Source organism: Salmo salar, chromosome ssa09, assembly GCF_905237065.1.
Source record: "Salmo salar chromosome ssa09, Ssal_v3.1, whole genome shotgun sequence".
Classification (NCBI taxonomy): Eukaryota; Metazoa; Chordata; class Actinopteri; order Salmoniformes; family Salmonidae; genus Salmo; species Salmo salar.
This window is the reverse complement of record NC_059450.1, coordinates 119,566,079-119,589,122: the sequence shown is the minus strand read 5'-3', so window position 1 is coordinate 119,589,122 and position 23,044 is coordinate 119,566,079. Positions and strand designations below refer to the sequence as shown.

Below are 23,044 nucleotides of genomic sequence, written 5' to 3'. Positions count from 1 at the left end.
TATATTAAATGTATAGTTCTCGTTTCCAGCTAAGACAGTTTGTAGATTAAAGTAAACAATCATCTTATTACAATAACATAAAAACAGTGTAGACTACATTGTATCAAAGGTTTAAAAATGACTTATTGTATTTCTATTCCAGACTAGTGATAAATGACAGGTATCATCATTTAGAATTTTTTATTTAAGCTTTAAATAGGTTACAGTATAACATTTGTTTTCATTCATTTATCACGTTACTGAGAAAATAGAGCACTCCTAATTTTCAATATACTGTAAAAACAGAATGAAGTGGCTTGAGTAATCTTTACAAGTCAATGTACAAGCGTTTTCAATAAGCAAATAAAGACATTTGAACAGGTCTCGCTTATGCTGAAATTGGTCAAAGAAAAGTACAAGTTCTATAGATTAAAATGTTGATGCATACAGAACAAGAAAGACTTGCATATTTTATTTTTTAAGAATAAGAACAATATAATCATTTTCAAACGCACCAATAAATAATCAAATAGGAATTCCATAGTTTTGTACTAAAGCATCCAACAGTTATTTACTGGTTGTTAACATTGAGGCACTTGTTGAATCCACTGTTTTCTTAGATAACTTTCCATCCCCGATCACACTTACTTCAACCAAAATGACTTCAATAAATACCTAAACCAGTAACCTTTACGCACATCTAGAAAAAGGACATGGTCATGAATGTGGACAAGAACAAATTGTGCGATATATTTCTCGGAATGGCATAGCACAAAGCGTTTTGTTAGCAGAGGACTAAGTTTGCAAAGGGAAAATGTAAATGTATGAACCATTATTTAAAACAATGTCATATTCATGCATTAACAATACCATTAAATGATTGGTCAAATTTTCAAGTGAAACAGCCACGACTCTGAGGTTACTGTTTAACTTCTGTACAACCTACCTGGAACATCTGACAATGTCACGTGTTCTGTATCAATCCAGAGACAAAACACACAAAACTACATAAATACACTGAACAAAAACACAACCTTTCTGAAAACGACGCTGCCAATATCTCTCTGCGACTGATTTTAAAAGCGGGATCAACATCTGAACAGAACTGAAATAAACACGTAGGTTACTGTTGCTGCCACAACTGGCAGTGGAGAACAAGACAGAAACAGTTCTGATTCATTAAAAACAAAGTGCACTGGCCTATAGTTAAGTAACATTCCATGACTTCAGCAGCACCGCAGCTTGCAGACAGGCCACCAAAGGTCAACAAGGGCAGATGTGTAACAGCATAGACGGACAGACAGTGTTAGTGGGCATGTTTGGTCCAGCAATAAAGTCTGGTCCACTCACAGGTCCTAACTGGCTGTGGCCTTTTCAAGGCCGTCGATGTTCTCCGGCGCTAGACCTTCCTCAACGGCCACTTTGGACTCTTGTACCTAAAATCAGACGGAGACATTTCTACATTCAAACTTCAAATGGAGAATCTCCAATATTTTTAGTCCAGTCTAGGACCAGGCTGAACCTGCATCCAGAAAACTAAAATGTATGTGAATGCATGAGTGTGCGTATGTATATTCTCTATGTCTGGACTGTTCTTGGTGGCTTACAGTAAACCTGCACTTACCTTAAAGGGTGAGCTAATACCCACAATGCATTGGAGCGTACTGCAGTAATAGCAGAGCACGCACTCCCCTCCCAGCACCGGAATCTCATCCTTGCTCACATAGACCTGGGTAAACACAGAAACATATTCAGGCATCTCCATGTCATAAAACACAAAAGACACGCACGCAGTCATATTACCTGGGTGAGCTCGTCATTAAACGAGACCTCATCATCCTTCACCCAGGTGTAGGTAATGTAGTCCGAAACACTCCTGAATCCCACCTGCAACACACACACACACACCTGTAAAAACGACACGTCGACTATACTTCTATGATTGAAAAGAACATCAGAGGGTTAAGTCGACTCTGACCTTGTAGAGGCCTATCCAGTCCCAGGCGCTAGAAGGGAAGGGCTCAAGGGGGCTGTAGATCACTATGGCGTCAAAGTCAGCGCTCCATTCACCCTCGGCACACACGCGCACCAACGGCGTCTCGTACATCTTCCTCAACTACAGTGTGGGGATAGACAGGAGGGAATGGCAGAGAATATGGAGGGAAGAGGTAGTCACGATTGGCTAGAGGGTGAAGGAGTATAAAGCAGTATATTTGCATCATACGGTATCGTTATAAAGAGTCACATTGGAAAAGCAGATCAGGGCCTGTATTCAAAAAGCGCCTCAGATTAGAAGTGCTGATCTTGGGTCAGGAAGTGTCGCCTCTTAGATCATAATGAATAACATTATATGGACAGGAAGGAACTGATTTTAGATCAGCACTGCTACTCATACGGTCTCAGATGCGGGAATGGGAAATGCCGCTGCCTCAGCCACCTCCAAGGTAAAGATGCCGATGACAGGCTTGTGGTCGCTGACGCCGTACTCCATGTTGCTGGTGTACGAATCCTGCTTGAGTTTCAGAGGGAACTCTTCCTCCTCCTCCTGCTTCTTCTTGGTGTTCTTCTCATCCAGACCAGAGTCCCTGTCCTCGTCCTCCTCTGGGGGTGGCTCTTTTGGCTTCACCCTCCACAGGATCCGGTCTGTCCAGGCCGGCTTACGCATCTTACCACTGGGCAGACAGACAGACGGACGAGAGAAGAGACACGGATTTAGTGAGAGTGAGAGAGAGAGTGAGAGAGAGTGAGAGAGTGTGAGAGAGTGAGAGAGTGAGAGAGAGTGAGAGAGAGTGAGAGAGTGTGAGAGTGAGAGAGTGAGAGAGTGAGAGAGTGAGAGAGAGAGAGAGTGATTAAGTCAGAATGGGAGAGATGGAGAGGACCCGGCAAACGGACAAGCGAAGAGATTTAGTGAGAGACAAACAAGATGTAGAGAAACAGAAAGACTGAGTTCCAAATGAACTAGTATGTCACTTAGAATGTATGCCCAATACATTGAATAATTCTAGTAGTCTGCTAGTATGGATATTTGAACAAAGCCTGTGAGAGAATGACAGAGTGTGTTAGAGATGCAGAAAGTATGATGAGTAATCTCATAAGGTAGCTGGATTTCTTTAGCGTTTCCTCCATCTCTGTGTTATTTCAGTCTGCTCTACATGATGGATCAGATTCCGCAGTGTATCCTTTCATATTCCTCATTAATAGCAGATTAGTTTTCCATTCTGTCTCACTGGGTGACTCATACAGCGAGTGCCCTCTCTATTGTCCTGATTAGTGCACAGCGGTGGAGACCGTAAGTAACGACACTGACGCACACAAACACGTGCACACATACAGGAATACATACTGTACAGCTACAGTGCATTGGAAAGTATTCAGACCCCTTTACGTTTTACACACTTTGTTACGTTACAGCCTTATTCTAAAATTGATCAAATGTATCGTTTTCCTCATGAATATACACACACAATACCCCAATTATGACAAAGCGAAAAGACGGTTTTAGACATTTTTGCAAATGTATAAAAAATAAAACAGAAATCTACTGCTCAAAAAAATAAAGGGAACACTTAAACAACACATCCTAGATCTGAATGAAAGAAATAATCTTATTAAATTCTTTTTTCTTTACATAGTTGAATGTGCTGACAACAAAATCACACAAAAATAATCAATGGAAATCCAATTTATCAACCCATGGAGGTCTGGATTTGGAGTCACACTCAAAATTAAAGTGTAAAACCACACTACAGGCTGATCCAACTTTGATGTAATGTCCTTAAAACAAGTCAAAATGAGGTTCAGTAGTGTGTGTGGCCTCCACGTGCCTGTATGACCTCCCTACAACGCCTGGGCATGCTCCTGATGAGGTGGCGGATGGTCTCCTGAGGGATCTCCTCCCAGACCTGGACTAAAGCATCCGCCAACTCCTGGACAGTCTGGTGCAACGTGGCGTTGGTGGATGTAGCGAGACATGATGTCCCAGATGTGCTCAATTGGATTCAGGTCTGGGGAACGGGCGGGCCAGTCCTTAGCATCAATGCCTTCCTCTTGCAGGAACTGCTGACACACTCCAGCCACATGAGGTCTAGCATTGTCTTGCATTAGGAGGAACCCAGGGCCAACCGCACCAGCATATGGTCTCACAAGGGGTCTGAGGATCTCATCTCGGTACCTAATGGCAGTCAGGCTACCTCTGGCGAGCCCATGGAGGGCTGTGTGGCCCCCCAAAGAAATGCCACCCCACACCATGACTGACCCACCGCCAAACCGGTCATGCTGGAGGATGTTGCGGGCAGCAGAACGTTCTCCACGGCGTCTCCAGACTCTGTCACGTCTGTCACGTGCTCAGTGTGAACCTGCTTTCATCTGTGAAGAGCACAGGGCGCCAGTGGCGAATTTGCCAATCTTGGTGTTCTCTGGCAAATGCCAAACGTCCTGCACGGTGTTGGGCTGTAAGCACAACCCCCACCTGTGGATGTCGGGCCCTCATACCACCCTCATGGAGTCTGTTTCTGACCGTTTGAGCAGACACATGCACATTTGTGGCCTGCTGGAGGTCATTTTGCAGGGCTCTGGCAGTGCTTCTCCTGCTCCTCCTTGCACAAAGGCAGAGGTAGCGGTCTTGTTGCTGGGTTGTTTCCCTCCTACGGCCTCCTCCACGTCTCCTGATGTACTGGCCTGTCTCCTGGTAGCGCCTCCATGCTCTGGACACTACGCTGACAGACACAGCAAACCTTCTTGCCACAGCTCGCATTGGTGTGCCATCCTGGATGAGCTGCACTACCTGAGCCACTTGTGTGGGTTGTAGACGCCGTCTCATGCTACCACTAGAGTGAAAGCACCGCCAGCATTCAAAAGTGACCAAAACATCAGCCAGGAAGCATAGGAACTGAGAAGTGGTCTCTGGTCCCCACCTGCAGAACCACTCCTTTATTGGGGGTGTCTTGCTAATTGCCTATAATTTCCACCTGTTGTCTATTCCATTTGCACAACAGCATGTGAAATGTATTGTCAATCAGTGTTGCTTCCTAAGTGGACAGTTTGATTTCACAAAAGTGTAATTGACTAGGACTTACATTGTGTTGTTTAAGTGTTCCCTTTATTTTTTTGAGCAGTGTACATGGTTTAAATAAGTATTCGGACCCTTTGCTATGAGACTCAAAATTGAGCTCAGGTGCATCCTGTTTCCATTGATCATCCTTGAGATGTTTCTACAACTTGATTAGCATCCACCTGTGGTAAATTCAATTGATTGGACATGATTTGGAAAGGCTCACACCTGTCTATATAAGGTCCCACAGTTTCCCAGTGTATGTCAGAGCAAAAACAACGCCATGAGGTGGCAGGAATTGTCCGTAGAGCTCAGAGAAAGGATTGTGTCGAGGCACAGATCTGGGGAAGGGTACCAAAATATGTCTGCAGCATTGATGTTCACCAAGAACACAGTGGCCTCCATCATTCTTAAATGGAAGAAGTTTTGAACCATCTCTGCAGCACTCCACCAATCAGGCCTTTATGGTAGTGGCCAGACGGCCACTCCTTAGTAAAATGCACATGACAGCCTGCTTGGAGTTTGACAAAAGGAACCTAAAGGACTCTCAGACCATGACAAACAAGAATATCTGGTCTGATGAAACCAAGATTGAACTCTTTGGCCTGAATGCCAAGCGTCACGTATGGAGGAAACATGGCATCATCTCTATGGTGAAGCATGGTGGCAGCATCATGCTGTGGTGATGTTTTTCAGCGGCAGGGACTGGGAGACTAGTCAGGATCGAGGGAAAGATGAACGGAGCAAAGTACAGAGAGATACTTGATGAAAACCTGATCCAGAGCGCTCAGGACCTCAGACTGGGGCGAAGGTTCACCTTCCAACAGGACAACGACCCGAAGCACACAGCCAAGACAACGCAAGAGTGGCTTCGGGGCAAGTCTATGAATGTCGAGCCTCCCGGGTGGCGCAGTGGTCTAAGGCACTACATCGCAGTGCTAGCTGTGCCACCAGAGATTCTGGGTTCGAGCCCAGGTTCTGTCGCAGCCGGCCGCGACCGGGAGGTCCATGGGGCGACGCACAATTGGCCCAGCGTCGTCCGGGTTAGGGAGGGTTTGGCCGGCAGGGATGTCCTTGTCTCATCGCGCACGTGTGACTCCTGTGGCGGGCCGGGCGCAGTGCACGCTGTCCAGGTCGCCAGGTGTACGGTGTTTCCTCCGACACATTGGTGCGGCTGGCTTCCGGGTTGGATGTGCGTTGTGTCAAGAAGCAGTGCGGCTTGGTTGGCTTGTGTTTCCGAGGACGCATGACTCTCGACCTTCGCCTCTCCCGAGTCCGTACGGGAGTTGCAGCGATGAGACAAGACTGTAACTACTACCAATTGGATACCACGAAATTGGGCAGAAAAAAGGGGTAACATTTTTTTTTTTTAAAGTCTGAATACCCTTGAGTGGCCCAGCCAGAGCCCGGACTTGAACCCGATCTAACATCTCTGGAGAGACCTGAAAATAGCTGTGCAGCGACGCTCCCCATCCAACCTGACAGAGCTTGAGAGGATCTGCAGAGAAGAATGGGAGAAACTCCCCAAATACAGGTGTGTCAAGCTTCTAGCGTCATACCCAAGAAGACTCGGGGCTGTAATTGCTGCCAAAGGCGCTGAGTACTGAGTAAAGGGTCTGAATACTTATGTAAATGTTAATTATAAATTAGCAAACATTTATAAAATCCTGTTTTTGCTTTTTCATTACGGGTTATTGTGTGTAGATTGATGAGGGGAAAAAACGATTTAATACATTTTAGAATAAGGCTGTAACATAACAAAATGTGGAAAAATCAAGGGGTCTGAATACTTTCCGAATGCACTGTGTGTGTGTATGTATGTATATATATATATTTTGCAGAGAAGAATGGGAGAAACTCCCGAAATACAGGTATGCCAAGCTTGTAGCATCATACTCAAGAAGACTCAAGACTGTAATCTCTGCCAAAGGTACTTCAAAGTATTGAGTAAAGGATCTGAATACTTATGTAAATGTGATATGTTTTATTTATTTTATAAATTTGCAAAAATTTATAAAAACCTGTTTTTGCTTTGTCATTATGGGGGTATTGTGTGTAGATTGATGAGGGGGGAAAAAAACAATTGAATCCATTTTAGAATAAGGCTGTAACATAACAAAATGTGGAAAAAGTCAAGGGGTCTGAATACTTTTCCGAATGCTCTGCATATAGCGATTCGTTACAACTATATAGTGAACAACCCAAGCAGCAGGAAAGGAGGTTGTGCTGTATATAGCTAGTAACCATGCCCGCTACAAACAGCTGCTGACGCCCACACAGAGGCAATGGTACAGTCAGCTAGCAAAGCTGCTCTCTCTCTCCGTATGAGTGCGAATGGTATTGTGGGAGTTAAATGAATTAGGCTTAACAAATCCTGAACACTGTGTCCACTGAGAATGGCAGCCACCTCCGCACAATGCTGATACGCTTCAATGGAATTTTCCATGGCTTCATATGGAGAATAAAGCGACTTTGATATACCGTATGTACTGTTAGAGACAACTGTGTTAGCTGTAGACAACTATGGTATTTATCACAGCATTCACATCAGCAGAAAACCCCAGAAGCGCACGCACGCACACGCACACACACACACACACACACACACAAAGAAAGAGCAAGGTCTGGGGTTCTGTAGGCACCATTTTGTGGGAGAGAGAGGCATTTTGACTTTCCATTGCAAAAATCTATCCATCACTGCCTTGCAACCGTTTTAGTGGGCTTATTGTGTAGGAGCAGAATACTGCTTAAGGGGGATTAGGGGGGAGTTTTTAGCAGCTTACTGGAAACCAAGCCATGTCCCGTGGGGCCTGTGAAGTCTAAAGAGAGCAGAGTTGAGCATTTTAAAAATGGTGTCTTGTAAGGAGAGCAGGAGTCAGCTCAGTAAAAGCAAGCAGAAAAGATAGAGCCAAAGAGTAATACACATCAGGAGAGAAAGTGTGCGTGTATCAGTGACTGTCTGTGCACACATAACTCGATATGTGTGCGAGTGTTCCCATATGCCTGTGATTGCACGTCAGCCATTACCTGCTGTCATAGCAGTCAGAGAACCTGTCGAATTTGTAGGTTGGTTGAAAGTCCAGAGGTCCCTCGTCAAACTCCTGCAGGAGAGCCTCCTTCTTCTTCATCATGGTCAGCTGATACACGGAATGACAACAAAAGCATTCATTACAGCATCCCAAATAGCACCCTATTCCCTTTATAGTGCACTACTTGCACTTCTTTTGGATCAGAGCCCTATGGGCCCCGGTCAAAAGTAGTGCACAATGAAGCGAACAGGGTGCCATTTGTACATCCCATGTCTTACATGCATGAAAACAAGACGGCTAACTGTACGCGTGTAAAATGAAAAGCCACGGTCCCTTTTCCAATCTTGTCAAATCTATGTATAGTATGGTTCAAGATAGAGCAAAACAAATGCATCTCTCATGAGTCTGACCTGGTCTTTGCTCCATAACAAGTTGAACTTATGGCTGGTGATGCAGTTGCGCAAAAAATGCATGCCGTGATCTTGGATGCGGAAGTTCAAATCCCCAAACCAAAAGACCAGCCTGAGAGAGAGGGAATGAGAGAGAGAGGGAATGAGAGAGAGAGAGAGAGGGGCCAATGTGAACATTCAACACAGAGAGAGCACAGTAGTACTTAAAATCACATTACAAGCAGATGTCAAGCTCCTCCATTTATAATACCGAAGCAGCAACTGTGTGAATATAGGAAAACACACACTCAACTGCTTTTAATGTATACTGACTTGTGGTCGAGGATTTGCGGTGTCTTTTTGGGGTCGAAGGTCTGTGTGTTTAGGATGTACTCGAACTCGTCGACGCGCTGCGAGGCGTACTGCATGTGTGCCGCCAGGTGGCAGTTGAGGAAGCAGAGCATGTGGCCGTAGAAAGACAGGCGGATGGACACCCCGCCTTTATTCCCCTGTTGGGCGCAAGGTCAATCAATCAAATTGATGAAAAGCCCTTTTTTATGTGAGGCTCAAACCCAATGCCTTATAGGTGCATTTATGACACTTTTAGTGCATTCTAACACTCTCTATAAAGCTGTCATAATAACATCCATTGAGCCTGATCTTACCCAGTAGCCGGAAACGCCTGTGCGAGAGTAGGTGTCCTGGATGTCTCTAATGAATGGAACGTGGGCCAGTTTGGAGAAGAACAGCAGTAGGAGGCCCTGCATGCGGATGGAGGACACCTGCAACACAAGATACCAGACACCCTGAGATCGCTTCATCTAAACCTGGGCTATTTTCAGGCTCTTTAAGTATCCTGGAGAAAGACAAAAAGGCAGAATCAGAAGTGTGGAAGCAGAGTGGCACACAAGAAGCAAATGATATTACTTTGAAAGACGAGGTGAAAATCAGTGACTTCCGGTTTGGAGCGAGCAGTCGCACTACTCTTCGCTCCACAGGTAATATTACACTTCACTACATTACAACGGCTTGATTTGTTTGATCTGAGCAATTCTTCTTAGCTAGCTACATAGCCGTCTTTGTATCAAAGATAATTGTGTAGTTTTAGAGTAATTGAGTAATTATCGAGGCTAGCTATCTTCGTCCTCCTAACGTAGTCAACACTCCTAGCTGCTAGCTAGCTAGTCATCACTGCTAGCTAGCCAACTTCTACCGACTAGCAGCACTGTAGAAACTATTACATTACAACGTAACGACTTGATTAGTGTGGTATTAGTGTTAGTTAGCCAGCTACATAGTTGTCTTTGCTGTCTCTGTATCTAAGATAGTTGTGTAGTTTGAGTAATTATCGAGGTGAGCTAGCCAGCCGCGACGCGGCGCCAGACTTAGTCAACACACCTAGTCATCATTAACCCACTGCTAGCTAGCCAACCGTTACCGACTAGCAGCGCTGTAGATACTAATACTTTACAACGGAACGATTTGACTAGTGTAGTGTTAGCTAGCTAGCTACTTAGTTGTCTTTGTCATAGCTTGATAATTGTGTAGTTTAGTAATTACCGAGGTTAGCTAGCCAGCCATCGAGGTCAGCTAGCCAGCTATTTCCGTCCCCCGCGACGCCATTTTTCCTAACCCAGCCAACTATTACCGACGAGCAGCATTGTAGAAACTAAATACATACAAGGAACGTCTTGATTAGTGTTATGTTAGCTAGCTAGCTACAAAGTTGCTTTGTATCATGACAAGGTGTAGTACTGAAACTATCGAGGTTACCTAGCCAGCTACACGTTCAAAGTCAACAACGCAGCCACTGCTAGCTAGCCTACTCCACCAGCCAGCAGTACTGTATCATTTTAGTCAATAAGATTTTTGCAACGTAAGCTTAACTTTCTGAACATTCGAGACGTGTGGTCCACTTGTCAGTCCAATCTCCTTTGCATTAGCGTAGCCTCTTCTGTAGCTTGTCTACTATGTGTCTGTCAATCCCTGTTCTCTCCACTCTGCACAGGCCATACAAACGCTCCACACCGCGTGGCCGCTGCCACTCTAACCTGGTGGTCCCAGCGCACATGACCCACGTGGAGTTCCAGGTCTCCGGCAGCCTCTGGAACTGCCGGTCTGCGGCCAACAAGGCTGAGTTCATCTCAGCCTATGCTACCCTCCAGTCCCTAGACTTCCTGGCGCTGACGGAAACATGGATTACCACAGATAACACTGCTACTCCTACTGCTCTCTCCTCGTCTGACTACGTGTTCTCGCATACCCCTAGAGCATCGAGCCAGCGGGGTGGTGGCACTGGAATCCTCATCTCTCCCAAGTGGACATTCTCTCTTTCTCCCCTGACCCATCTGTCTATCTCCTCATTTGAATTCCATGCTGTCACAGTTACCAGCCCTTTCAAGCTTAACATCCTTATCATTTATCGCCCTCCAGGTTCCCTTGGAGAGTTCATCAATGAGCTTGACGCCTTGATAAGTTCCTTTCCTGAGGATGGCTCACCTCTCACAGTTCTGGGTGACTTTAACCTCCCCACGTCTACCTTTGACTCATTCCTCTCTGCCTCCTTCTTTCCACTCCTCTCCTCTTTCGACCTCACCCTCTCACCTTCCCCCCCTACTCACAAGGCAGGCAATACGCTTGACCTCATCTTTACTAGATGCTGTTCTTCCACTAATCTCATTGCAACTCCCCTCCAAGTCTCCGACCACTACCTTGTATCCTTTTCCCTCTCATCCAACACTTCTCACTCTGCCCCTACTCGGATGGTATTGCGCCGTCCCAACCTTCGCTCTCTCTCTCCCGCTACTCTCTCCTCTTCCATCCTATCATCTCTTCCCTCTGCTCAAACCTTCTCCAACCTATCTCCTGATTCTGCCTCCTCAACCCTCCTCTCCTCCCTCTCTGCATCCTTTGATTTCCTCTGTCCCCTATCCTCCAGGCCGGCTCGGTCCTCCCCTCCTGCTCCGTGGCTCGACGACTCACTCAGAGCTCACAGAACGGGCTCCGGGCAGCCGAGCGGAAATGGAGGAAAACTCGCCTCCCTGCGGACCTGGCATCCTTTCACTCCCTCCTCTCTACATTTTCCTCTTCTGTCTCTGCTGCTAAAGCCACTTTCTACCACTCTAAACTCCAAGCATCTGCCCCTAACCCTAGGAAGCTCTTTGCTACCTTCTCCTCCCTCCTGAATCCTCCTCCCCCTCCCCCCCCTCCTCCCTCTCTGCGGATGACTTCGTCAACCATTTTGAAAAGAAGGTTGACGACATCCGATCCTCGTTTGCTAAGTCAAACGACACCGCTGGTCCTGCTCACACTGCCCTACCCTGTGCTTTGACCTCTTTCTCCCCTCTCTCTCCAGATGAAATCTTGCGTCTTGTGACGGCCGGCCGCCCAACAACCTGCCCACTTGACCCTATCCCCTCCTCTCTTCTCCAGACCATTTCCGGAGACCTTCTCCCCTACCTCACCTCGCTCATCAACTCATTCTTGACCGCTGGCTACGTCCCTTCCGTCTTCAAGAGAGCGAGAGTTGCACCCCCTTCTGAAAAAACCTACACTCGATCCCTCCGATGTCAACAACTACAGACCAGTATCCCTTCTTTCCTTTCTCTCCAAAACTCTTGAACGTGCCGTCCTTGGCCAGCTCTCTTGCTATCTCTCTCAGAATGACCTTCTTGATCCTAATCAGTCAGGTTTCAAGACTGGGCATTCAACTGAGACTGCTCTTCTCTGTGTCACGGAGGCTCTCCGCACTGCTAAAGCTAACTCTCTCTCCTCTGCTCTCATCCTTCTAGACCTATCTGCTCACTTTGATACCGTGAACCATCAGATCCTCCTCTCCACCCTCTCCGAGCTGGGCATCTCCGGCGCGGCCCACGCTTGGATTGCGTCCTACCTGACAGGTTGCTCCTACCAGGTGGCGTGGCGAGAATCTGTCTCCGCACCACGTGCTCTCACCACTGGTGTCCCCCAGGGCTCTGTTCTAGGCCCACTCCTATTCTCGCTATACACCAAGTCACTTGGCTCTGTCATATCCTCAGATGGTCTCTCATATCATTGCTATGCAGATGACACACAATTAATCTTCTCCTTTCCCCCTTCTGACAACCAGGTGGCGAATCGCATCTCTGCATGTCTGGCAGACATATCAGTGTGGATGACGGATCACCACCTCAAGCTGAACCTCGGCAAGACGGAGCTGCTCTTCCTCCCGGGGAAGGACTGCCCGTTCCATGATCTCGCCATCACGGTTGACAACTCCATTGTGTCCTCCTCCCAGAGTGCTAAGAGCCTCGGCGTGACCCTGGACAACACCCTGTCGTTCTCCACTAACATCAAGGCGGTGACCCGATCCTGTAGGTTCATGCTCTACAACATTCGCAGAGTACGACCCTGCCTCACACAGGAAGCGGCGCAGGTCCTAATCCAGGCACTTGTCATCTCCCGTCTGGATTACTGCAACTCGTTGTTGGCTGGGCTCCCTGCCTGTGCCATTAAACCCCTCCAACTCATCCAGAACGCCGCAGCCCGTCTGGTGTTCAACCTTCCCAAGTTCTCTCACGTCACCCCGCTCCTCCGCTCTCTCCACTGGCTTCCAGTCGAAGCTCGCATCCGCTACAAGACCATGGTGCTTGCCTACGGAGCTGTGAGGGAAACGGCACCTCCGTACCTTCAGGCTCTGATCAGGCCCTACACTCAAACAAGGGCACTGCGTTCATCCACCTCTGGCCTGCTCGCCTCCCTACCTCTGAGGAAGCACAGTTCCCGCTCAGCCCAGTCAAAACTGTTCGCTGCTCTGGCACCCCAATGGTGGAACAAGCTCCCTCACGACAGCGGAGTCAATCACCACCTTCCGGAGACACCTGAAACCCCACCTCTTTAAGGAATACCTAGGATAGGATAAAGTAATCCTTCTAACCCCCCCCCTTAAAAGATTTAGATGCACTATTGTAAAGTGGTTGTTCCACTGGATATTATAAGGTGAATGCACCAATTTGTAAGTCGCTCTGGATAAGAGCGTCTGCTAAATGACTTAAATGTAAATGTAAATGTAAAAATAAACTGAGGACAAACTATGTTGGGAGCACATTCTTCTGTTGCCTCAGACTAAGGTTGGTGGCATGAAACTAGTTCAAACCGGTCTATGGTGCTGGAGTGGTATTATTAGTGTTATGAAGCCATATTGTCCTACTGTTGTACCTTCAGGTAGCCTCGTGGTGCCAGGCTGGACATGAAGAGATGGCTCCAGGAGTCCTCAACGGCCATGTCTATGATGAACCTGTGAGGAGCAGAGTACACCTCCTGGAGACTATAAAACACACACACACACACACACACACACAAAATTGTTGCCTGTGACATTAGTATTATACAAATAAACTTACTGAAGCATTTTCACCATGCCACTTAGAAAAAACTTTGTAAACTTTACACAGTAAAAAACGGATTTTCCTATCATGACATTGTACTGTGTCTTAATATTCAAATCAGCATGCAGTAGCTCCGCAACCCCACCCAATCACGTAGAGGTCTGGGGGCTTTGGGGAGTTCAGGTGAAGCAAGGAGCTGATGTCATCTGGAGGATCAGCTGTAGCAACATTCCACGTGACCATGTGAAGCCTGGAGGGATCGAGAGAGAGAAAGAGAGGGAGCGGTTAGAGAGGGGGCGATGGAAAGCAAGCGAGAGGGAAAGAAAAAGGGAGCAAGAAAGGGAAAGGGAGCGAGAAAGAGGGAGCGAGAGCGAGAAAGAGAGAGTACAGCAGATCATGATTCACTTGCACAGCAGTTTTCCACAAAACTCATTTGAGCAAAAGCCTGACAAATGGGACTGCAACTTTCAGAAGCTTATTTAGTTACACAACAACATCATGTTTAGCCAGTCTTGAATGGACAGTGGTGGTTGATAAAGCCTGTTCACATCTCTAACCATAGCCTATATCAATTCAGATACTGTGAATGAAGAACACTTCTCAACGAGGAACTAAGCCAATCCCTTTCCATGTCCTAAGCACAGAAATACATCGAACACTGAACATTGACTTATGATCTCTATGGTTCTAACATCATAACCTTTCAGTTCTGTTAACAAAAGGGCATTTTGTGTTATCAAATCCAAAAGAGATAAGCATGCCAGAGATTACGATCCAGAACGGAAGAGACCGCCACACACTGCCTGCTCTGAGCTCAAGAGGCTGGTCAAACAAGGGTCCAAAGCCTTAAAATCAAGACATGAAAAACATGTCTAACTTCTCGACCAATTCAGACCCTCTGCACTCAGATAAAGACAGACAAAATTTAAATAAAATGGAGAAGTCATTGCTGGACATTTTAGTCAAGAAGAATCATTAGTATCCAGTCTTACGATACTTTGTGTTCATCAACTAAACCCTTGCAACGAAGAACCATATGCAATGCATTTGGATTGAAAACAAATCATATGATGTTATAAAGACAGAGAAAGTGGAAGTCAAGTTTAAATAAGGCCAAAGAGAACAGAAAAAAGGAACCCTGCAAAGCCTATCATGTCCACCTGAAGTTCTCTTTCTTGAACCGGTTGGCCCTTTTACCACAGATGAGGAAGGTGTTGTCCAAGCTGCCTACCACCTGCTCTTGGAGCTGGGGCGAGGGGTCCAGGTCATCCACGCAGGTCATGAGCTGGGCGAGGCGCTGGCGCAGCAGCAGGCGGCTGCCCGAGGACTGGGTGGCAGAGCTGGCTATGCTGTCCGGGCGGACGTGCCCTCCGGGCGAACTGAACAACCGGCGGATCTCATCCATTGTGGGTGATCTTCTGGAAGGAATCTCAGTGTCGGGAAGAGAGGAGGAAAATATGGAGGACTAAACTGATGCGATGAGCAGTTCAGAAAGGCAGGTGATTCTTCCTTGTTTACAAGGGGAACATTTCACTGCAGATCACTAGTTTCTCCTTTAATGGAGATTTGGATACTTGAATATTTGCAGAGATCATAGGCAGGGTCTTCTACAGTGGTCCAACTGCAGATTTATGTCCTTGCCGATTCTTTCTTGTTCCAAGATCCATCAAAGGGAGACCCTCATCACAGCACTTCCCCTTGGCATCATGTGAGAGTCTGAATTTGATATGAAAGACCATACCGAATTCCTGCTGTCACAAAAGCACAGAAATGGCTACAGATTCACCAAAGGTCCTGTCTTCGAATTCCTTACGGTATAACAGGTGGAAGAAGAGCAGCTAGGACATATCTAAAGACTCATGTATACTTTAGACGGAGCAATGATGCCTTACATAAAATCCAGCCTCTGGAAGTGAATGAGAGACATGAGAATAATTTTGGAGGGTCTGAAGTAGACTGAGAAGGATTACGGGCTAAGCAGAATCAAGAAGGGGCCACATGAGACCCACTATGTGAAAACAACCCCTTAATGTTAGAAAATGTAACTTAGTCTGTAATAATTTGCTTAACACCAGTCCACAATGAGGAAACTTTGAGCAAGGCTTAAAGAGAAACACAAAGTGGCAGTGGTAGACTTTGGGACCCAATCATCTGCTTTACTGAACTTTCCTCTGATTTGGAAAGAGTGACGTGGAATATTTCTCTAATATGTGTGGGAATGCAATGCACTGGCAACCCTAATCACAATAATACTAATGTATTACGCTCTCAGCTTTGTATTGGGTGCTGGCACTGGCAGACAATGTGAGGTTAAACTGTGTTCTGTCTGGGGGAATACAGACCTAATAAGGAAATAGTAAGCCTGTGTGCATGCACTACAATGACATTTTTGAATTGCCTGCACAGATATCCGATAATCAACAATCCAACCATGTGCAGTTCTTTGTCAGTTCAAATGCTATGCTGCCTGCATTGCTGAATATGACTCTGGGCGTGCAGTGTCCATTGACCGTAAACAAATTAAATGTGCAGTGTCTCCTTATGCACAAAACATGTTCTCTAATCAAAGTTGTTAGCCGGAGCTCATATGACCACAAGGAGACATTCAAACCTGAAAGTGTCTTCGTTGCAGCAGTTCTTCTCCATGCTGACTGAGTTCTTGACTTGTGACTGGGGGTCTTCTTTGGTATCATCGTCATTCTCCATAATCTCACCAGCTGCAAAATCATGGAATTATGATAACGTTACAAACAACAAACTCATGGAATCATGATAATGTTACAAACAACAAACTCATGATATGAAAGCACAGCAATATGTTGTCTGAATAAAATAAAAAAGTATTGAATGTCAAGACAGGAACCCTAGCTTCCTAGCTAATGTAAAATAGGGTCCACTGCTCATGACGTCATTTCTAGCGGTGTAAAGTACTTCAATAAAAATACTTTAAAAAGTACTACTTAAGTAGTTTTTGGGGGTATCTGTACTTTACTATTTATATTTTTCACAACTTTTACTTAACTACAATCCTAATGACAATATTGTACTTTTTACTCCATATATTTTCCCTGACACCCAAAAGTAGTCGTTACATTTTGAATGCTTAGCAGGGGAGGAAAAAGATCAAATTCACACACTTATCAAGAGAACATCCCTAGGTCATCCCTAGTACTGCTTCTGATCTGGCGGACTCACTAAACACAAATGCTTCATTTGTAAATTTTGTCTGGGTGTTGGAGACTGGTTATCCGTAACTTAAAAAAAGAAAGAAAAAGGTGTCGTCTGGTTTGCTTAATATAAGGAATTTGACATTATTTACACTTTTACTAGTACTTTTGATACTTTAATATATTTTAGCAATAACATTTACTTTTGCTACTTAAGAATATTTCAAGCCAGATACTTTTAGACTTTTACTCAAGTAGTATTTCACTGGGTGACTTCCACTTTTACTTGAGTCATTTTCTATTAAGGTATCTTTACTTTTAATCAAGTATGACAATTTGCTAACCTGACTCCCCTGCTAACTAGCTTGATAGTTACAGTAAAGTAGCTGCATGCAAACAACACTCTCTGAATTGCAAACGTTCAACGTTACATTGTGTTCTCTGAATTGACATTTCTGAACGTCAGGAATGTTTTTACGCATTAGATGAAAAGTTAGCTATCCCAGTTATTAGCTAGCAATTAGCGTCGTTCCTTTAAATAAGCTAGCTAACGTTAGCTAGCTATTGTATCTGTGTTTGGGATTACAACCGATTAAAATATAGTACAAATAATACATTTACAATGTTCTTACTACCTGGCAATGCCTGTTGTTTTGTCGTAGCCTGCTCTCATTCGGATTACAGACATTTGCACGAAAAATGACAATTGGGTGAGATTACGCAACACACTTTGTTTACGTTTTGCACATGCACTTCCTCAAAGATAGCCGAGTGGCCGCGCTTCTTCTGCTACTTCTATGGTATTATGGCAGCCCGCAAACAAGCATTAGAGGTGAATGCCCCCACCTACTGTATGGATGGTAAACTGTATAAAAATATCCATTATAAGAGATGGATAAAAACGACATACAAAAAATAAACACATTCCAATTCGAGTCACATCCCGACACAGGCTCAGGGGCCTGTGAGGGCAGAACATCATTTGACAGGATTTTATGCAATGCCTTGGCTGTAAACTCAGTCCCAAAAAACGTTCTGCTGCACTCACAATGATTCCAATTTTCTCTGATTTCTTCTTTGTTTGTGCTGTGAAGTTTATGACCATTGCAATAAATGCTACGAAGTCCACCTTTTTCACAAGTAATATATCGGGAGCCCTTGATTGCCGAGAAACATTCACTGGTGCAGTCTCCACAGCTGCAGCATATAACCTCAGCTGACATATATGATATTCTTCCCATCTGCATACACTTGATACATGCCCAAATCTTTGTAGGGGCTTGTGTCCATACGCGCTTACATGGTATGTCATAAAGCTTTACATGAGAAGGGAGAGACTTATCAAAAACAATAATTTGGACGAAGTGGGTTTCCTTACTCCATCGACCATACATGTCAGTCAGCCTGCACCAATCACTTCACCTACTTCCTCAGGTATATCATCTGCATCCCAAGAGATAACCCCCTTGACCGGCGCCCTGCTTTGGAAATCCATATACAAAACATTCCATTCAAAAATATTTTTGGGGCAGAATGCAAGCTTCTTCTGTTCCGCGGACACACAGAAAATCTGAATAAGATCAGCTCTTGTGACTCTCACATATGCCACCTCACTCTACGCATCCATGATACGTTGCGCTTCGCGACTTCAAACGAATCCCCCAGGTAATATTGATCCAAAACTCCTACTATAAACAAATCTAGGGATATCTTAGTTTCTATCACAACATTACTTAATTAGTTTCCTTTCTTTTTCCACGACTGTAGCCCATTCGTCCTCACGCTCATCTTTACCCACCCGCCATCACTTTCAAACAGAACATACATTTCCGTCTTCTTCCCTACAGTACTTCCTCAATGAGTGAGGATAAGTCAGTGGGACCATTCTAGCCAATGAGAGGGCAGGTACATGTGTGAACAACAGGCACAACAAAGTCGTTTTTCTCAAAGTTGACAAAATGCCAAGTGTAACCTCTTACACCAGTACATTTTTAACTGAATTAACATTACGAAACTTTTACTCTATCAAATAAGCCTCATGTAATTTAACACTCTCGCATAGACCTCCATACAAAAAAGGGCTTATCTCACATGGCCAGATTTTGGGCGGAGTAAATCCTCTCACTACGCCTCTTACTCAACTCGGTCAGTGCCACAATTCTTGAGTAAATGCTATGGAGCCAGATAGCTGCCAAAAGGTTGAACGTACATATTGTTAGGATCGTAAGAAAATCCATACGTAAATTGCTAGGATCGTAAGAAAACCCATAGGTGAAACATGAAACGGAACTGTTAAATTAGATCTGTAAAACATACAAACCCTATGTTTACGACTATGAATGAACATTTACAAGATGCATTCTTACTTTACGTCTCCCTTTACTCAGGTACAGATATTTTTTATACAAACAAACTTTTGTCAGGAACGTGGCATCTGCAAAGGACATGAACCGAACGTAGCTAGTCGAAGTTAGCTAGTCAACCAAGTACCTGTAGCCCAGACGTTAGAGTTGCTTTACAGCTTCCGGTTTCATTTCCAAAATAACAGTTTAGAGCTTGTGTTAGAACGGCATTCGATAACAACGTTATATCAGTAGAGAATTATACTTTAAAAAGACACAGAAAAGCCTTGTCTAGAATAACCGCCTGAGCTGCAAAATAGAAAGTAAATATGATTTAGGCCAGGCCTACTCCACTGTCTAAATAATCCATGCTGCTGTGTGTTATTTAATGGCCAAATAATTGCATAATTGATTTTTATAACCGCGTGGGGCTACTGTGGTGGTCATGTAACCTGGTGAATCACACTTTTTCCAGTATTTGGGAGCACGGACTGTAGGCGTTATATTAGGCATTTTGACTGTTGTATTTGCGAATTCCACTTGCACAACCCCATCACACAGAGGCTATGTCCATATCAATAAATAAGACAAACAAAATATTAAGTCTTGGCTATAACCTGTCCTGAGCGAAATAGCCAAGGGGTCCCAAATGGTCAAGACTATCTACAGCCTATTCTTATTGCCAGATCTGTCTCCTTATCAGCCACTGCACGTGCTTCTTCAACTATTTTGTTTGAAATTATTTAGAGGCATGTGAGATAGGGTCTCTTTTTAAGGGGAGGGCTTTAATAAAAACAGTTCTAAAACACAAAAGAGTTATAAAACTATTCTGCAAGACACCAGTACCCAAAATGATAGCCTAAATTGCAGTGCCTACAAGTTGAAGGCCTGTTTTTTTTATTTGGATAGGCCTAAATTAAACATTGAATTATTAGGGCGATAAGCTAAAGAACTCTGGAGAATGTAGATCATTTTGAATACACACATGGATTTCAATAAACAAATGGATATGTTCTATTCTCTTTGATTTAGTTCCTATTGCAACTCAGACAAATGACTGGCTGGATGACATACTGACTGGCTGAACTGAATGAAGGATGAATTAAAATGTTCAAATATGTTGGAATTATGAGTTGCATGCATGCGCTGCAGTTTTTGTCTAGTAGGCAAATAGACTTACATTAGAGTATGACTATGGCTGCATGCCTCCAGAAGAGCATCTTCTGAGGCTGATGGGTGCTTTTCTGAAGGCGCATGGTGCTGCATGTAGATCACAAGCTCTTCAACTGGGCAGCAGTGTCGCGATGGAGGGAATAGCCTATACGGAGACTACCTAAGACCACCGCAACAAAGTTATTGTAAAGTGTGGGAATAAGCTTATGCCAGACAGCCTACGTTTAACCTCTCCCTTCTTCATTTCAAAGTCCATATGTTCATGACCCAATTCATCTAAATCATGTCAAATTATTTTAAATCCATTTTAACCCCTCCTACAAAATATGCTTTGGCAAGATTTTGAGTGATGAAATACACCACCGGTCAAAAGCCTTAGAACACCTACTCACTCAAGGATTTTTCTTTATTTTACCTATTTTCTACATTGTAGAATAATAGTGAAGACATCAAAACTATAAAATAACATATGGAATCAGGTAGTAACCAAAAAAGTGTTAAATCAAAATATATTTTTGTATTTGAGAATCTTCAAATAGCCACCCTTTGTCTTGATGACAGCTTTGCACAAGCTTGGCATTCTCTCAACCAGCTTCACCTGGAATGCTTTCCCAACAGTCTTGAAGGAGTTCCCACATATGCTGAGCACTTGTTGGCTGTTTTTCCTTCACTCTGCGGTCCGACTCATCCCAAACCATCTCTATTGGGTTGAGGTCAGGTGATTGGAGGCCAGGTCATCTGATGCAGAACTCCATCACTCTCCTTCTTGGTAAAATAGCCCTTACACAGCCTGGAGGGGTGTTGGGTCATTGTCCTGTGGAAAAACAAGTGATAGTCCCACCCAGCGCAAACCAGATAGGATGGCATATCGCTGCAGAATGCTGTGGTAGCCATGCTGATTAAGTGTGCATTGAATACTAAATAAATCAGTGTCAACAGCAAAGCCCCCCCCCATCACACCTCCTCCATGCTTCATGGTGGGAACCACACACGCGAAGATCATCCGTTCACTTACTCTGCGTCTTACAAAGACACGGTGGTTGGAACCAAATATCTCAAATTTGGACTCATCAGACCAAAGGACAGATCTCCACCGAATGTCCATATCTCGTGTTTCTTCGCCCAAGCAAGTCTCTTATTATTGGTGTCCTTTAGTAGTGGTTTCTTTGCAGCAATTCAACCATGAAGGCCTGATTCACACAGTCTCCTCTGAATAGCTGATGTTGAGATGTGTCTGTTACTTGAACGCTGAAGAATTTATTTGGGCTGCAATCTGAGGTGTAGTTAACTCTAATGAACTTATCCCCTCCAGCAGAGGTAACTGTGGGTCATCCTTTCCTGTGGTGGTCCTCGTGAGAGCCAGTTTCATCATAGCACTTGATGGTTCTTGTGACTGCACTTAAAAAAACTCCAAAGTTCTTGAAATGTTCTAGATTAAGACATGAAGGTCAGTCAAAGTAATGGACTGTCGTTTCTCTTTGCTTATTTGATGCCATAATATGGACTTGGACTTTTACCAAATAGGGCTATCTTCTGTATACCCCCCTACCTTATCACAACACAACGGATTGGCTCAAACACATTAAGAAGGAAAGAAATTCCACAAATGAACTTAAGGCACATCAGTTAATTGAAATGCATTCCAGGTGACTACCTCATGAAGCTGGTTGAGAGAATGCCAAGAGTGTGCAAAGCGGTCATCAAGGCAAAGGGAGGCTATTTGAAAAATCTCAAATATATTTTGATTTATTTAACACTTTTTTAGTTACAACATGTGTAACAGTCATAGCTTCCGTCCCTCTCCTCGCCCCAACCTGGGCTTGAAACAGGGACCCTCTGTACACAACAACTGACACCCACAAAGCATCGTTACCCATCGCGCCACAAAAGCCGCAGCCCTTGCAGAGCAAAGGGAACAACTACTTCAGGTCTCAGAGCGAGTGACGTCACCCGATTGAAACGCTATTAGCGCGCACCACCGCTAACTAACTAGCCATTTCACATCGGTTACACATGATTCCATATGTGTTATTTCATAGTTTGATGTCTTCACTATTATTCTACAATGAAGAAAATAGTTACAATAAAGAAAAACCCTTGAATGAGTAGGTGTCCAAACACTTTTGACCGGTAGTGTACATTTATAAAAATGAGTGGCAAAGACTCCAGCGGTCATGCATAATTCACAGATTCACCAAACATCTATTGTTATTATTTAATTATTCCTGGTATATACACTACTGGGTATGATTGCAGACAGAGCCCAGAAAATGGGATGTTGCAATATTGAATTAGTCATTTTGATTAGGTGCATGCATGGGGATGTCCACGACAACCAGTGATATGCCCATGCTGTAGAGATACACCAAGCGTAATACATAATACAGCTAGTGTTATCTAGACTTGCGCTGGCAAACAAATATTACATTAGCTACATAAATGTTTAGTTAACTCAGCCGAGGAGTAATAGAGAATGAAGACTTTACTTGAAAACATGCAGGATACCTCTTTCTGGTTTCCCTGACTTCCGTTTTATTTTAAATACGGTG

General features: G+C 44.5%; 1 protein-coding gene across 4 annotated transcripts; it reads right to left on the bottom strand.

The window, feature by feature from the left end:
- Window positions 1–163: 163 nt before the first annotated feature.
- On the bottom strand, window positions 164–18,233 carry skip (Skeletal muscle and kidney-enriched inositol phosphatase). Of its 4 annotated transcripts, none has more exons than XM_045723272.1 (13): window positions 18,029–18,233; window positions 16,425–16,530; window positions 13,959–14,063; window positions 13,644–13,722; window positions 9,113–9,229; window positions 8,781–8,956; window positions 8,469–8,580; window positions 8,057–8,166; window positions 2,417–2,651; window positions 1,958–2,095; window positions 1,783–1,866; window positions 1,604–1,708; window positions 164–1,415 (listed from the first exon to the last, which is right to left on the bottom strand). In XM_045723272.1, exons 1-13 carry the CDS (start codon window positions 18,225–18,227, stop codon window positions 1,335–1,337), a joined length of 1,647 nt encoding a protein of 548 aa, XP_045579228.1. In that variant the 5' UTR covers window positions 18,228–18,233; the 3' UTR covers window positions 164–1,334. The 4 variants fall into 4 exon arrangements, with proteins under 4 accessions (XP_045579228.1, XP_045579227.1, XP_045579229.1 ...); XM_045723271.1 differs by having other exon boundaries at window positions 13,644–13,752; window positions 18,029–18,231; XM_045723273.1 differs by lacking the exon at window positions 18,029–18,233 and adding an exon at window positions 17,616–17,869.
- Between the last annotated feature and the right edge of the window lie 4,811 nt (window positions 18,234–23,044).

Bases quoted from the DNA above. Each gene is read 5' to 3' on its own strand.
- skip (XM_045723271.1), bottom strand. From the start codon at position 18,227: ATGCAGATGGGAAGAATATCATATATGTCAGCTGAGGTTATATGCTGC. The intron at 16,531-18,028 runs GTGAGTGCAGCA...ATGATTTTGCAG, and splicing joins CAGAGAAAATTGGAATCATT to CTGGTGAGATTATGGAGAAT. The intron at 9,230-13,643 runs GTACAACAGTAG...CTTGTGTTGCAG, and splicing joins CACCACGAGGCTACCTGAAG to GTGTCCTCCATCCGCATGCA.